The sequence below is a fragment of the Pelobates fuscus genome, chromosome 10, assembly GCF_036172605.1.
Source record: "Pelobates fuscus isolate aPelFus1 chromosome 10, aPelFus1.pri, whole genome shotgun sequence".
Lineage (NCBI taxonomy): Eukaryota > Metazoa > Chordata > Amphibia > Anura > Pelobatidae > Pelobates > Pelobates fuscus.
In genome coordinates, this window is record NC_086326.1 from 140,798,311 (window position 1) to 140,812,981 (window position 14,671).

The following is a 14,671-nucleotide window of genomic DNA, read 5'->3' on the forward strand; positions in this document are numbered from 1 at the left end:
CTGTCTTATTATTTGTTATGTGTCGCTGAGGATGTTTGAAAGCAGGACTTTTCTTCGTTTCTATTTGGAAGTCCCTCAGGGGGGATGTGGGAGGAAGTTTGAGCCTTAGATTTTTGTTAAGGGGTGCCCTCAAAGGCACGATAGGGCACTAGCTGGTTAGGATTGGTGGACCCGTACCTGGCTCTCCTATTCCCACTATTGCGTTAGTGACTATTAGATATACGGATCCCTACCTTTACATTTATTTTCATTATTCTTTGTTTTGCTTTCCACCCATAGCTATAGTTTTCATTTCTCATACCTGCATACTAACACTGTGAACCAGTATGCATTAAGATCTATTTGACAATTACAATTTTTTCCACATCCCTGTTTTGGGTATTTTAAATAATCAATTAAAAGTGATGTTTTAAACTTCTACTAAGGGTTGCTCTCCCCCTTCCTCTAGAGCAGGGGTTCTCAACCTTAGACACACCAAGGTAATCCCCAAATCCTGGACTGGTAGCGGGTCCTGAGGACTGGGTTGAGAACCCCTGCTCTAGAGGAAGGGGGAGAGCAACTCTTAGTAGAAGTTAAAAACATCACTTTTAATTGATTATTTAAAAATACCCAAAACAGGGATGTGGAAAAAATTGTAATTGTGCGGACAATTTACCTTCTCCTAGTCTCCCCTCTAGTTCTTTTATTATTTATGTATAGGGGTTACCCCCAAACCTCACAAGCAACCTGACACGTTCTCCCTGCGTAACTCTATTTTTCAATTAATTTAATGTCTCTATAAGGAGATGCTGATTAGCGGAGTGGCGTTTTGCTGCGCATGTGCTATAGCCTCCCGTGATTGCCTGAGATCATTAAATCTGATGATCTCAGCCACGGAGCCGAGGCAAGAAAAGGTGAGTAAAAGCAGCTTTTCACGGTTCTGACAATGGGGGCCTGGGACCTAATTAGTGGGCTTTACACTATAGTGTCATGAATACGTTTGTGTTTCTGACAATATAGTGTTCCTTTAACCCTTTAAGGACACAGCTTCAGAAGTAAAAGCCAGCATCACTGAAAATGTCTGTCATGTATCTTTAAGGGTTTAAAGATGTTTGGCAGTTTATACTATTAGTTATAATATTCACTCGTGCTTGGAACTGCGGATGAAGAGTAAGCATTCTTCAAGGAAGTGTATATTTTAAAGGGGTATACTAAGCCAGGGCTAGGCAACACTCCAGTTTTTGTGGACCACATGTCCCATAATGATCTCACAGCCATAATGCAGGTGTAGTCCAATGGTAAACTGCTTAACCATTTAAGAACGGTATGGCATCCGCCTCTGTCTGACACGCGCATTGCTTCTAATCAGAGCCGGTGTGGTAAAGAGAGTTCACATTTCTGCTTCATTCTACTTACTCATATCAAGCTGAGGCGTTGTTCAATGGTTGAGAGCCATGAGCCAATGTGGACATATTAACTTGCACTTTATCAAACCAGCCACGACTGGAAGCAGCACGAGCACCCAGCAGAGACAGGTGTTCATCAGACCAAGCCAAGGAATTCCTGGCACCAGAGCCGCTACAGAACCCTGTACCAATTATGGTGCATAGGTAAATAAAGCCCAGTTTACAAATCACCCCCTAGTTCCCTGAAGCATTCTTGGATGTGTCTGCAAACTTCATCAGTTTTGCAGAAGGTTGCTGTTCGCCTTTTCAGAGCTGCAGCAAACCTGGAGCTTATGCCCAGGCAGCATTTTTAAGCCACCAAGGACCACAACAAATCCGTATCCGTAAGCCTGCAATTATCTGTCACTCCCCATCACTGCCTGGAGGTTCTGATCAAATAATAGGATCTTTATGATGTCACTTGCTGTTTGTGATGTCATCAGCTGAGCTTATGTGCCACAGTTTATGTGGTTCTGCATAAATCATGTTACATAAAAATTGTTAGCATTTGTATTAAACTATGACTGTGATTGGGTTTGTGTCCTTAGTCTCATTAATATGTGAGTTCGTCATTTGCTAATTGGGTACTTATGTTTCTACATCTGAACAGTCTAATGAGAATGCTTGAGAATGATTAATTAAGAATAACAAATTAATACATGTAACATATTTACACATAAATGAACAAAGCATAATTCAGCAAAGCATGTTTTCATTATATTTTATTTTGTATTTCCATTACCATAGTAACCAAAAACAATTATTAACAACTTTGTATTTATTATATCTTATTGTCTACCACCACTTTTCTTGCACATAACTTTGTAGAAACTACTGTTTAAAGCTGCAAGACTACTGGGGAGAACTTTCACTTCATTAAAGATTAACTCCAAGAACCACAACCACTTCACTGTTTTGCAAAGTTCCTGAAATAAAGTTAGTATGAGTCAGCTCTCATTTCCATGTATCAAAGCTAATAATAGGTCTCCTATTCAGCTTGTTTATGGATTTGTTGCTCATATTTTTATATTCTTTGTTTACTTAGTAAGCTGTGTAACTTTAGAAGATGACAAAATCAAAGTTGACTGGTCACCTTGAATGCAATGTACAATGATAACAGAAGAAGGCTACACTAACCAACATAGGTATTTTTAAACTTTCACAGACTTGGTTAATTCAAAACCAAACTAGTAAAGAGGGAGAAAAAGCACAACAGCATATCGTGTTATAAGAATTCAAAAAATAAATCTGTGTTTAAAGGAACATTGTTCCTTCGTATTACGAATACAAACATGTATTCCTAACACTGTAGTTTTAATCCATATCTTTAGGTCCTTACGGCGTCTGTGAGGGTTTAAAAGGCGAGAGTTTACCTAGTACCAACGAGATTAGCTAAAATATCTACATCTAATTCCTCCCTATGTTGGAGATGCCTAATACATGAGGGAGATATGTTACACATTTGGTGGAGTTGCCCAAAAATTTCCAGCTTATGGGACTCAATATATCGTTTTTTTAGACCTTTTTTAATATTAAAATAAAAAAGTGTCCACAAATAGGCTTACTCCATCTCAATTGGGATAGACTCCCGGAAGATCAATTAATATTGACCATCCATTCTCTTATTGCAGTGAAGATACTAATTGCAAGAACTTGGAAACAAATTAATACACCAGATAGGAAACAATTTATAACTCAATTATTGTTCCAGCTTGAAATGGAAAGAGGAGTTGCATATTTTAATAATGATGGAAAATATATTCATAATTTTGATAACTTGATATCTAAGATTAAAGAACGTTTTAATTGATTTAGTTTATTTTTTTTGTTTTGTTTTTTTCCAACATATTACAAGATATTGGTCCCTTTCCCCTCCCCCACCCCCCCCCCATCTAAATACTTCAACCAAATATTGTTAATGTTTATGTCTGTTGTGCATATCTAACTATGTGTTAAGTATTGTATTTACACTGATAATAGCAAATGTATATCTATGTATTTATGAATGTATTTTTGAAAATGAAAAGAAAATTTATTCTAATAAAGAAAACATTTATACTAAAAGGCGAGAGTTTAACGTATTTTTCAGCCCTTGCCACTCTGGTCTACGCCCTTGCTGTTCAACCTCCTTGGCTGACATCATCAAGATTGATCATCTTAGCCAATCCAAAGTATCCCCATAGTGGGAGATTAGTGTTCTTCTGCAGTAAAATGCACAGTTTCAATTGGTTTAAACGTGGAAGTTCCGCTAGTGGCTGCCTGGAAGACAGCCAATAGAAAATACTGTTAACCCTGCAATGTTTTATATTGCAGGGTTTAACCTACAGGGTCACTGCATCCAGACCACTTAATTTAGATGAACTAGTCGGGGTGCCTGTAGTGGTCCCTTAAGTGACAGAAGAAGGTCATCTGAGTCAGTTAAAAACTAGAAAAGCTACAATTTCTGGGGAAATTGTGAAGTGTTCTTGCCTCCACCAGTAGTCTACAACTGGAGTGGGCGGAGTAACTATTATTTATTTATATAGCACATTTAATTGCAACGTTGTTGCCCAAAGTGCTTCACAGTTACATTAAAACATACAGTTATAAAAACATTAGCAGGTGCAAAAGGCCCTGTCTATGACATCACTTGCTGCTGCAGCCTGGCACAGGTCAGAGTATTTTTGCGGTTGCCATATTCAAACGGTCGTATTTTAAAAACTATGAATCCTACAGTGAAGAGCTTTATATTGTGAGAATCACAAGACCCAGACCTACATTTTGATGTATAGTATGTCTCTGAGATATTAACAATGAAGGCACAGTCGCAGTTTAGAAATTGCCCTTCAAATGTGAGCTTTGCAGAGTGGAGTTTCAATGAATGTCAATGGACTGCGTGAGTTGCAAACAAATGGTCATATTGTGAAAACTATCAGGACTATGGCTTAGTCGTGGACATTTTAGTGGCAGCAGGGATAGCTGAACGTTTTGATATAGGATTTGTGTAGGTGGGCCTGAAAATGAGGGAGTAGTGGCAGTTTAGAAATCATGTCCTGATTTTTCAGCTTTTGCCAGCTCCCACTCTAGCTTTGCCATTCATTCCTATGGGACAAATTTCACCACAAGAACGACGATATTCCGAGAACCATTCGGCGAAACGTTCCACAAAGTAATAGCAATCCGATTGGGAACAATCTGCACGTTTTGGTATATTTTTGTCTATGTAGTGTAAAAACTGTGGGAGGAGTTAGGGTGGCAAATTTGGCTAGAATAAGAATAAGAATAATATATATGTGAGATAACATTAAGTGGTCTTGCTATGCAAGAACACTTAATAATATATATGTGAGATAACAGTAAGTGGTCTTGCTATGCAAGAACACTTAATAATATATGTGAGATAACATTAAGTGGTCTTGCTATGCAAGAACACTTAATAAATGGTCTCAATGAGGTTTGAAGATGAGGGCTAGGACTGTTAGAAGGAGACTCAAAGATTTAAATTCTCGAATTCCACGAAAACAGACATTTATAGCCATAGCCTAAATAAAGGAAGAGATTTGAACAGGCCAAAACCCATGTTATTTGGTTTGACGAACAATGGGACAGAGACAAGTGGAGTGATGAGACCAGAATTCCAATAATTGGTAGTGATGGAATAAAGTATAATTTGAGAAGATTTTCTGCCTGAATGCATTACAGCTACCATGAACTATCCAGATAGTGTTATGATCTGTGGTTGTATGACAAAACGTATGGTCAGGTTTTATGTGATTGATGGGAATAAAAAGCACAGAAAATAATATCAGTGATATCCTTGAGCCAAAACTGAAGCCTTCAGCACGTGATCTTTCAGGTTAATGAAGTCTATATACACTGCTCAAAAAAATAAAGAGAACACTTAAACAACACAATGTAACTCCAAGTCAATCACACTTCTGTGAAATCAAACTGTCCACTTACGAAGCAAGACTGAGTGACAATCAATTTCACATGCTGTTGTGCAAATAGGATAGACAACAGGTGGAAATTATAGGCAATTAGCAAGACACCCCCAATAAAGGAGTGGTTCTGCAGGTGGTGACCACAGACCACTTCTCAGTTCCTATGCTTCCTGGCTGATATTTTGGTCACATTTGAATGCTGGCGGTGCTTTCACTCTAGTGGTAGCATGAGACGGAGTCTACAACCCACAAAAGTGGCTCAGGTAGTGCAGCTCATCAAGGATGGCACATCAATGCGAGCTGTGGCAAGAAGGTTTGCTGTGTCTGTCAGCGTAGTGTCCAGAGCATGGAGGTGCTACCAGAAGACAGGCCAGTACATCAGGAGACGTGGAGGAGGCCACTGGAGGGCAACAACCCAGCAGCAGGACCTCTACCTCCCTACTCCTTTGTGCAAGGAGGAACAGGAGGAGCACTGCCAGAGCCCTGCAAAATGACCTCCAGCAGGCCACAAATGTGCATATGTCTGCTCAAATGGTCAGAAACAGACTCCATGAGGGTGGTATGAGGGCCCGACGTCCACAGGTGGGGGTTGTGCTTACAGCCGAACACCGTGCAGGACGTTTGGCATTTGCCAGAGAACACCAAGATTGGCAAATTCGCCACTGGCGCCCTGTGCTCTTCACAAATGAAGCAGGTTCACACTGAGCACATGGGACAGACATGAGAGTCTGGAGACGCCATGGAGAACGTTCTGCTGCCTGCAACATCCTCCAGCATGACCGGTTTGGCAGTGGGTCATTAATGGTGTGGGGTGGCATTTCTTTGCGGGCCGCACAGCCCTCCACGTGCTCGCCAGAGGTAGCCTGACTGCCATTAGGTACCGAGATGAGATCCTCAGACCCCTTGTGAGACCATATGCTGGTGCGGTTAGCCCTGGGTTCCTCCTAATGCAAGACAATGCTAGACCTCATGTGGCTGGAGTGTGTCAGCAGTTCCTGCAAGACGAAGGCATTGATGCTATGGACTGGCCTGCCCGTTCCCCAGACCTGAATCCAATTGAGCAAATCTGGGACATCATGTCTCGCTCCATCCACCAACGTCACGTTGCACCACAGACTGTCCAGGAGTTGGCAGATTAAGTCCAGGTCTGGGAGGAGATCCCTCAGGAGACCATCCGCCACCTCATCAGGAGCATGCACAGGTGTTGTAGGAAGGTCATACAGGCTCGAGGAGGCCAAACACACACACTACTGAGCCTCATTTTGACTTGTTTTAAGGACATTACATCAAAGTTGGATCAGCCTGTAGTGTGTTTTTCCACTTTAATTTTGAGTGTGACTCCAAATCCAGACCTCCATGGGTTGAAAAATTTGATTTCCATTCTTTTATTTTTTGTGTGATTTTGTTGTCAGCACATTCAACGATGTAATTCAAAGTATTTCAGAAGAATATTTAATTCATTCAGATCTAGGATGTGTTATTTTTGTGTTCCCTTTATTTTTTTTTTAGCAGTGTAGTTCAACAGGATATAGCTCCTTGTCATGTTGCTTTTGTTTGCAAAAAAAGTGTTTTCAGGAAAATGATAATATTCTGCTAGAATGGCCAGGGAATAGCCTTAACCTAAATCCAATAAGAAAATCATTGGAGCTGATTAAAGAAACTTCTTAGAAACAGCCAAAAAATAAACGAAAATTAATAGATCTTGATTTCACAATGTAACACTTGATGAACTAACGCCCTGTGTACACTCCATGGGATTCCATTTCAAGGCGGTAAGTTATGGTTAGAAGGCATGAGATACACTTTACAATGGTTCTCAGTGTATTACTTCTATTAAAATTATTATTATTATTAACTAGAAAATCTACTAATATGCTCAACACAAGTTGTTGATAAATTGGCTAGATGAAAATAAGGCCTTGCACATATCATATTGTACCTGCAATGCTTTCATTCTCATATCTCTTTATCACTTCCAATTTCCTTTCTAAATAAACAGAATTTCTGGGGTGCTTACCATCTTGTTATCACTTGACTGATTACGCTTGCTCATGTAATATCATTTACATGTAAACACAGCTGAGAGATACATACATGCCATCCATCGGCAAAAAAGTAAACTAAATGATGTTTAGTTTTTTTTTTTACTTTTAAACTCTGACCAGATTATTAATAGTATAATAAAATGACAGCATACAGTAATTAAAACATTTATCATTTTTTAATAAAATGGGACTATTCGGTGACTTCTACTGCCTAGCCCAGGCCCAAAGGCTGCAGATTATTTTGGAGGTCGACTCATCAAGCAGTTGGAGGCCTAAACCTATAACATCTTTGATGTATGGGAGTCAACATATATTCATTTTTTTTTTGTACCGACTCCTACTTTAGTAACTCTAAATTGCTTCGGACTCCATAACTATGACTCGGACTCAACAGACCTGATAGGGAAAGGTTACAGAAGACTGATGCTCTCTTCAAATGTAAGTCTTCTATTGCAGCCGTTTTCAAACCAGTTGGTAGGGGGTAAAACAAAACATTCCAGGATTTCAGATATCTCCAGTCTTGATCCAAACACTTTGTAAACTATTACTATTTGTTATATTTTATACAGCAGTATCATGTTTGTTTAATCTCTTCTATTACATTAAGACCTGTGGGGATTGGGACTGTGGTAGGCATAGAAGAATATAGAAATATGAGGTGACCATAGTGCAGAGTTTTTCTTTTTTTTTACGTGAGACATGTTTCAAGTGATCTATCAAGGGGTTTACAGTCACTTTTTCAGATTTGTGGTTCCCAATATAATGGATTTCCTTTTAGCCTGTTCATTTGCTTTTACTGGGTCTCACTACGTCAGTTGCATACCTCCCAGCAGTCTACAATTTGGCAGACGATCTCTCAATTCTGGGTTTGCTCTCTGGTGTCCTGGATCTGAAGACTACAGAGACCATGTGCACAGAAAGAAAAGTGCATTATCTGACATATTTACACTGTGCAAACTGCATTCAGCCAAAGGGTAGAGTGGTTTAACAGCTCTGTGCTTGTACATCCCTGAGTGGCACTGGCTTGTAATCATGCCAGGCTGACATGCTACTTTGGGCATTGCATCACTAGCATGGTCCCCCTCCGGCTGTACTGATTTCATGTCCCAATCCTGGCAGGTATTTAGTTATCTGATACAAAATGCTATTTTGAACAAGTATTTTTTTTACCTCTGGTGTGGGCACACTGATGATGAAGCAGATTGGATTTATCACAAAACCTTCTCCCACATACTAAACAAGCATATTGTTTCTCTCCTGTGTGAATCCTGCGATGCTTAACAAGATTTGATTTTTCGCTAAAACATTTCCCACATTCAGAACAAGAATATGGCTTCTCCCCGGTGTGAACCCTCTGATGTTTAACAAGATGGGGTTTCTGAGTAAAACATCTTCCACATTCTGAACAGGGATATGGTTTTTCTCCTGTGTGGATTCTCTGGTGCTTTCCAAAATCTGATTTGTGTGTAAAACATTTTCCACATTCAGAACATGAATATACTTTTTCTCCTGTGTGCATTCTTTGATGTATAAAAAGATGGGATTTTTCACTAAAACACTCGTCGCATTCAGAACAAGAATATGGCTTCTCTGATGAATGAAGTTTCTGATGTATAAGGTATGCTCTATAGCTATAAAATTTCCCACATTCTGAACAGAATTGTAATTTATCCCCTGAGTGAACTCTCTGATGACTAACAAGATGGGGTTTCTGGGTAAAACATTTCCCACACTCCAAACATGAATATGGTTTCTCTCCTGTGTGAATCCGCTGATGTTTAACAAAATCCGATTTGTGTGTAAAACATTTTCCACATTCATAACAAGAATAAAGTTTCCCTCCCGTATGAATCTTTTGATGTATATCAAGATGTGATTTTTCACTAAAACATTTCCCACAATCTGAACAAGAATGCAACTTCTCTCCTGTGTGAACCCTCTTATGTTTAACAAGGTACGTTTTCAAGCTAAAACATTTTCCACATTCTGAACAGGAATAGGGCTTCTCTCCTGTGTGAATTCTCTGATGTTTAACAAGATACGATTTCTGTGTAAAACATTTCTCACAAATAGAACATGAATATGGCTTGTCTTTGGATTGCATCGTTTGGTATTGGACAGGATTTTTACCTGAAACTATTTTATCTGTAATATGAGTAGATGATTCTGTGGGTGTATTAATGTCAGCATCTGTAAGATTTTCTACTTCACAAGAGGACGATTCTTCCTTAATACGGATACATGTATATTCTATCTGTGTATGGTCTTTGGGCACATAAATGTCATTGCCAGTGAGATCGCCCTCATCGTTTCCTTTTTCACAGGAGAATGATTGCTCTTTATTTCGTATCCATCTATATTCAAACTCTGCATGTTTATTGAGATTTTCCTCTTCAAGCAAGTCTGGTTCCTCCTTAATATGAGCAGATCTATATTCTCCATGTGTATGTATGGTGGGTGTATAACTGTCACTGTCTGTAAGATCGCCCTCATCACTTGAGGATGATTCTTCCTTAATATGAAAAGAAATATAGTCGATATGTGATTCATCAATAGGTGTTAAGACATCATCTTCTTTACATGTTTGTTTTTCATATGACACCAGTTCTTTTTTAATATGTGTAGACAGATATTCTGTCTGTGTACATTTCCGGGGTGTATAAATGTCAGCATTAGTGAGATTTCGGTCTTTATGGAAGTCTGGATCCTCCTTAATATATGTAGATGTATATTCTGTGTAACCGTCATCGTCTCTGATAGTCCCTTCTTCACAGGATGACGTTTCTGAAGTGTTTCTTATTCTTGTACTGGTCTTTTCTGTTGACAATTGAACTTCTGTATTGCATCCAATAATATTATGTTCTTGTTTTATGCAAACTGTTGGTAATGAAGGGACTTTCATTTCTGTGGAAGTAGTTTCGAACACGACAAATCTGACAGAAAGTAATGTACAAATATTGCATTAGTTTCTAAATAAAAAAACGCTTCCTAACACAATGATCTTATATATAATGGTAAGAAAAATGTATGTGAACCCTTTCATGGCTCAAATGCTTTTGAAGGAAATTATCTGGATCTCTTATTATAAAAATAGAAATAAACCAAAACAAATAAGCTTTAACCCCTTAAGACCGGAGGGCGTACAATTACGTCCTTTTTAAAGCGGCTCTAAACGCCGCAGGGCGTAATTGTACGACCTCCGTTTTTTTGTTACTTACCCGGTCGCCAGCGATCGCGGTTGGGGGGACTCCCAGGGAGCCCCCCGCGGCACGTCCTTCCTCTTCAGCCCCCCCGGGCCATGTGAGAGTGAGGTCCTTGCGAGGACCTCACAATCACATGGCCGGGATAGCTGGCTGCAGCAATGCCAGCAGGGGGACTGCCTGTAATGACAGTTAGTCCCCCTGCTGGCTGAAATCAAATTAAAATAAGTTAAAATCAGTGTAAAAAAAAAAATATATATATATATATATATATATACTTAGATCATATATATTAATTTCAAATTACATGTAGACTGATACTGATTAAATATATATATATATATATATATATATATATATATATATATATATACACACATTATAAAAAAATATGTAAATACGTAAAAAAAATGTAAAAAATTAAAAATAAAATATTAAAAAATATATAGATGTGTTTTATTTCGTTCTAACTGTATTGTGATATCAATATATATATTTATATCAAAATACACGTAGAACGAAATAATATATCTATATACATAAATATATACGTATATATCACTATATTTATACCTATATATAAATAAAAATATGTTTAAAAAAAATTATATATATATATATATATATATATATATATATATACACACATATATTAATTCTATACATATATTTATGTAATATTTTTACATAATTAGGTATCCTAATTAATTACAATTAGCGGGACCTGCCTGACAACCCATGCCGAAAGTATAGGGAATTTAATTTGCTAGCACTATATTTAATAATTAATATATTTAATATCTAGACACTTACTACTCCTGTCTATCCCTCTGCTAATTTTAAACGTTTGGTCTAACACCCTTCATAACTCTATAATGTGTATATCGAGTTATTTATCTCGAAATTGATTGAATACACTAAAGGATTTTTTTGAAGGTATTCTGCTGTATAGGGGCCTATTGCCTATAACCCCCTGTGTAATAGCACTCCGAAAAATGGATTTGCTTTTGGTACCAAGGGTAAAATTATAGGCAACTAGGGGAACCAGAGAGTTTTCATTGATACATAGTTGCCATAGTATCTCTTTCTCTTGAATAGATTATTAAAGTCTGTATATATTTTTTGTGGATTTGGAGATACTTCTTACGCACTATAGTTATCATACGTAACATCTCTCTGATACCCATCTACCCACTGGACTCCAGATTCTAAGATTCTTTTGGCATAACATCTATGTGCACACATATCTATACCAGCCGGCTTGGCAGTTCTTCCCTTTCTTTTATGGGAGAACATCCAAGCATTTCCTTGTGTTTTTTTCATTGACATAACTTAAGGGTTCATGCCCAATTTGGGTGTAGCTGGTATCACCCACCCTGACCATTTTTTCCTAGTCGGAGATTTTACCTTGTGTGAATCTTTAGACTAAGGAGAAAATATCCTCTCTTTTCATATTTCACTATATTTAACCCTATAACTTTCCAAGACACCATAAAACCTTGGGGGTACTGTTTTACTCGGGAGACTTCGCTGAACACAAATATTAGTGTTTCAAAACAGTAAAATGTATTACAACGATGATATCGCCAGTAAAAGTGAAGTTTTTTGCATTTTTCACGCACAAACAGCACTTACACGGACGATATTATTGCTGCAATACTTTTTACTGTTTTTAAATAGTATATTTGTGTTCAGCAAAGTCTCCCGAGTACAACAGTACCCCTCATGTACAGGTGTTATGGTGTTTTCAAAAGTTACAGCGTCAAATATAAGGCTTCATTTTTTTCACATTACAATTCGCCAGATTGCTTACGTTGCCTTTGTGACCCTATGGTAGCCCAAGAATGAAAATTACCCCTATGATGGCATACCATTTGCAATAGTAGACAACCCAAGGTATTGCAAATGGGGTATGTCCAGTCTTTTTTAGTAGCCACTTAGTCACAAACACTGGCCAAAATTGGCGCTTTTTGCATTTTTCACACTCAAACAAATACTAACGCTAACTTTGGCCAGTGTTTGTGACCAAATGGCTACTAAAAAAGACTGGACATACCCCATTTGCAATACCTTGGGTTGTCTACTATTGCAAATGGTATGCCATTATAGGTGTAAATTTAATTCCTGGGCTACTATACAGTCTCAAAGGCAACGTAACCAATCTGGTGAATTTCAATTTCAAATGTAACATGCTATATTTGACCCTGTAACTTCCCAAAACACCATAAAACCTGTACATAGGGGGTACTGTTTTACACGTGAGACTTTGCTGAATACAAATATGTGTATTTTATTGCAGTAAAAGCAAACAGTATTATGACATTGACAGTTAAAATGCCACGTAGAACTAAAAAAATAAAATTTCTTATTTTCTCCCATTTTTTTCATATTAAATTATGTTTCATAGCTAAATATTTGACATTAAATGAAAGCCCTGTTTCCCCTGAATAAAATGATATATAATAAAGGGGGGTGCATTTAATATGAAAGAAGTGAATTACGGTTGGACAGACATAGCGCAAATGCCAGGTTTTGTTTACGTTTTGTTCTGTTCACAACTTGTACATTTGGCTGCAGTCTTAAGGGGTTAAAGTCACTAGATACAACTAACACTATCTTATGCCTCGCTATCCTATACAATCCAAACAACATAAAATGCAAAGATCCCGTTCACTGAACAAAATATTTATCTCCTCTACTGTCTCATGCAGTTTAACACAGGTCAAAGTTGTTTTTCCATTTTTTTTTCAACATTCCAATTCCCAAAGAAATGGTGGTGTTGTGAAGAAGGGAACTGTGATTTTAAAGGGACACTATAGTCACCTGAACAACTTCAGCTTAATGAGGCTGTTCAGATGAGTATAGGAGATACCTACAGGCTTTTTCAAAGAAAATACAGTGTTTACCTCAGGGCTTGACAAATTTGCTTTCAATCTAGGAGCCAGCTAAAACAAAGATAGGAGCCAGTTGCTTCCCCCCCCAAACGACAAAGATACAGTTCTTAAAGGAACACTATAGTCACCAGAACCACTACAGCTTAATGTAATGGCTCTGGTGTATATTGCCTGTCCTTGTAGACTTTTCAATGTAAAAGCTGCCTTTTCGGACATAAGGCAGTTTTTACATTGCTGCCTAGTAACACCTCTCAACCGAGTGACAGCCACTAGTGGCTATGGCCCACTCACAGCCTTCCCTCTCCCCTATTTACCCCTAGGGGTTATTATATCTGATATCAGGACTGGCTATGGCCCACACACAGCCTCCCCTCTCCACTATTTACCCCCAGGGGTTATTACATCTGATATCAGGACTGGCTATGGCCCACACACAGCCTCCCCTCTCCTCTATTTACCCTCAGGGGTTGTTATATCTGATATCAGGACTGGCTATGGCCCACACACAGCCTCCTCTCTCCACTATTTACCCCCAGGGGTTATTATATCTGATATTAGGACTGGCTATGGCCCACACACAGCCTACCCTCTCCCCTATTTACCCCCAGTGGTTATTGTATCTGATATCAGGACTGGCTATGGCCCACACACAGTCTCCTCTCTCCCCTATTTACCCACAGGGGTTATTATATCTGATATCAGGACTGGCTATGGCCCACACACAGCCTCCCCTCTCCCCTATTTGCCCCCAGGGGTAATTATATCTGATATCAGGACTGGCTATGGCCCACACACAGCCTCCCCTTTCCTTTATTTACCCTCAGGGGTTATTACATCTGATATCAGGACTGGCTATGGCCCACACACAGCCTCCCCTCTCCCCTATTTACCCCCAGGAGTTATTATATCTGATATCAGGACTGGCTATGACCCACACACAGCCTCCCCTCTCCCCTATTTACCCCCAGGGGTTATTATATCTGATATCAGGACTGGCTATGGCCCACACATAGCCTCCCCTCTCCCCTATTTACCCCCAGGGGTTATTATATCTGATATCAGGACTGGCTATGGCCCACACACAGCCTCCCCTCTCCCCTATTTACCCCCAGGGGTTATTATATCTGATATCAGGACTGGCTATGGCCCACACACAGCCTCCCCTCTCCCCTATTTACCCCCAGG

General features: G+C 38.9%; 1 protein-coding gene across 1 annotated transcript in view; it reads right to left on the bottom strand.

Annotated features, from left to right (window-relative positions):
- Positions 1–7,717: 7,717 nt before the first annotated feature.
- The window catches only part of LOC134574819 (uncharacterized), a 58,624-nt gene continuing 51,670 nt past the window's right edge, over positions 7,718–14,671 (bottom strand). The window contains exon 15 of the mRNA XM_063433883.1: positions 7,718–10,325. Coding sequence (XP_063289953.1) covers positions 8,537–10,325 — 1,789 coding nt within the window. The 3' untranslated portion in view covers positions 7,718–8,536. The remainder of the gene's footprint in view (positions 10,326–14,671) is intronic.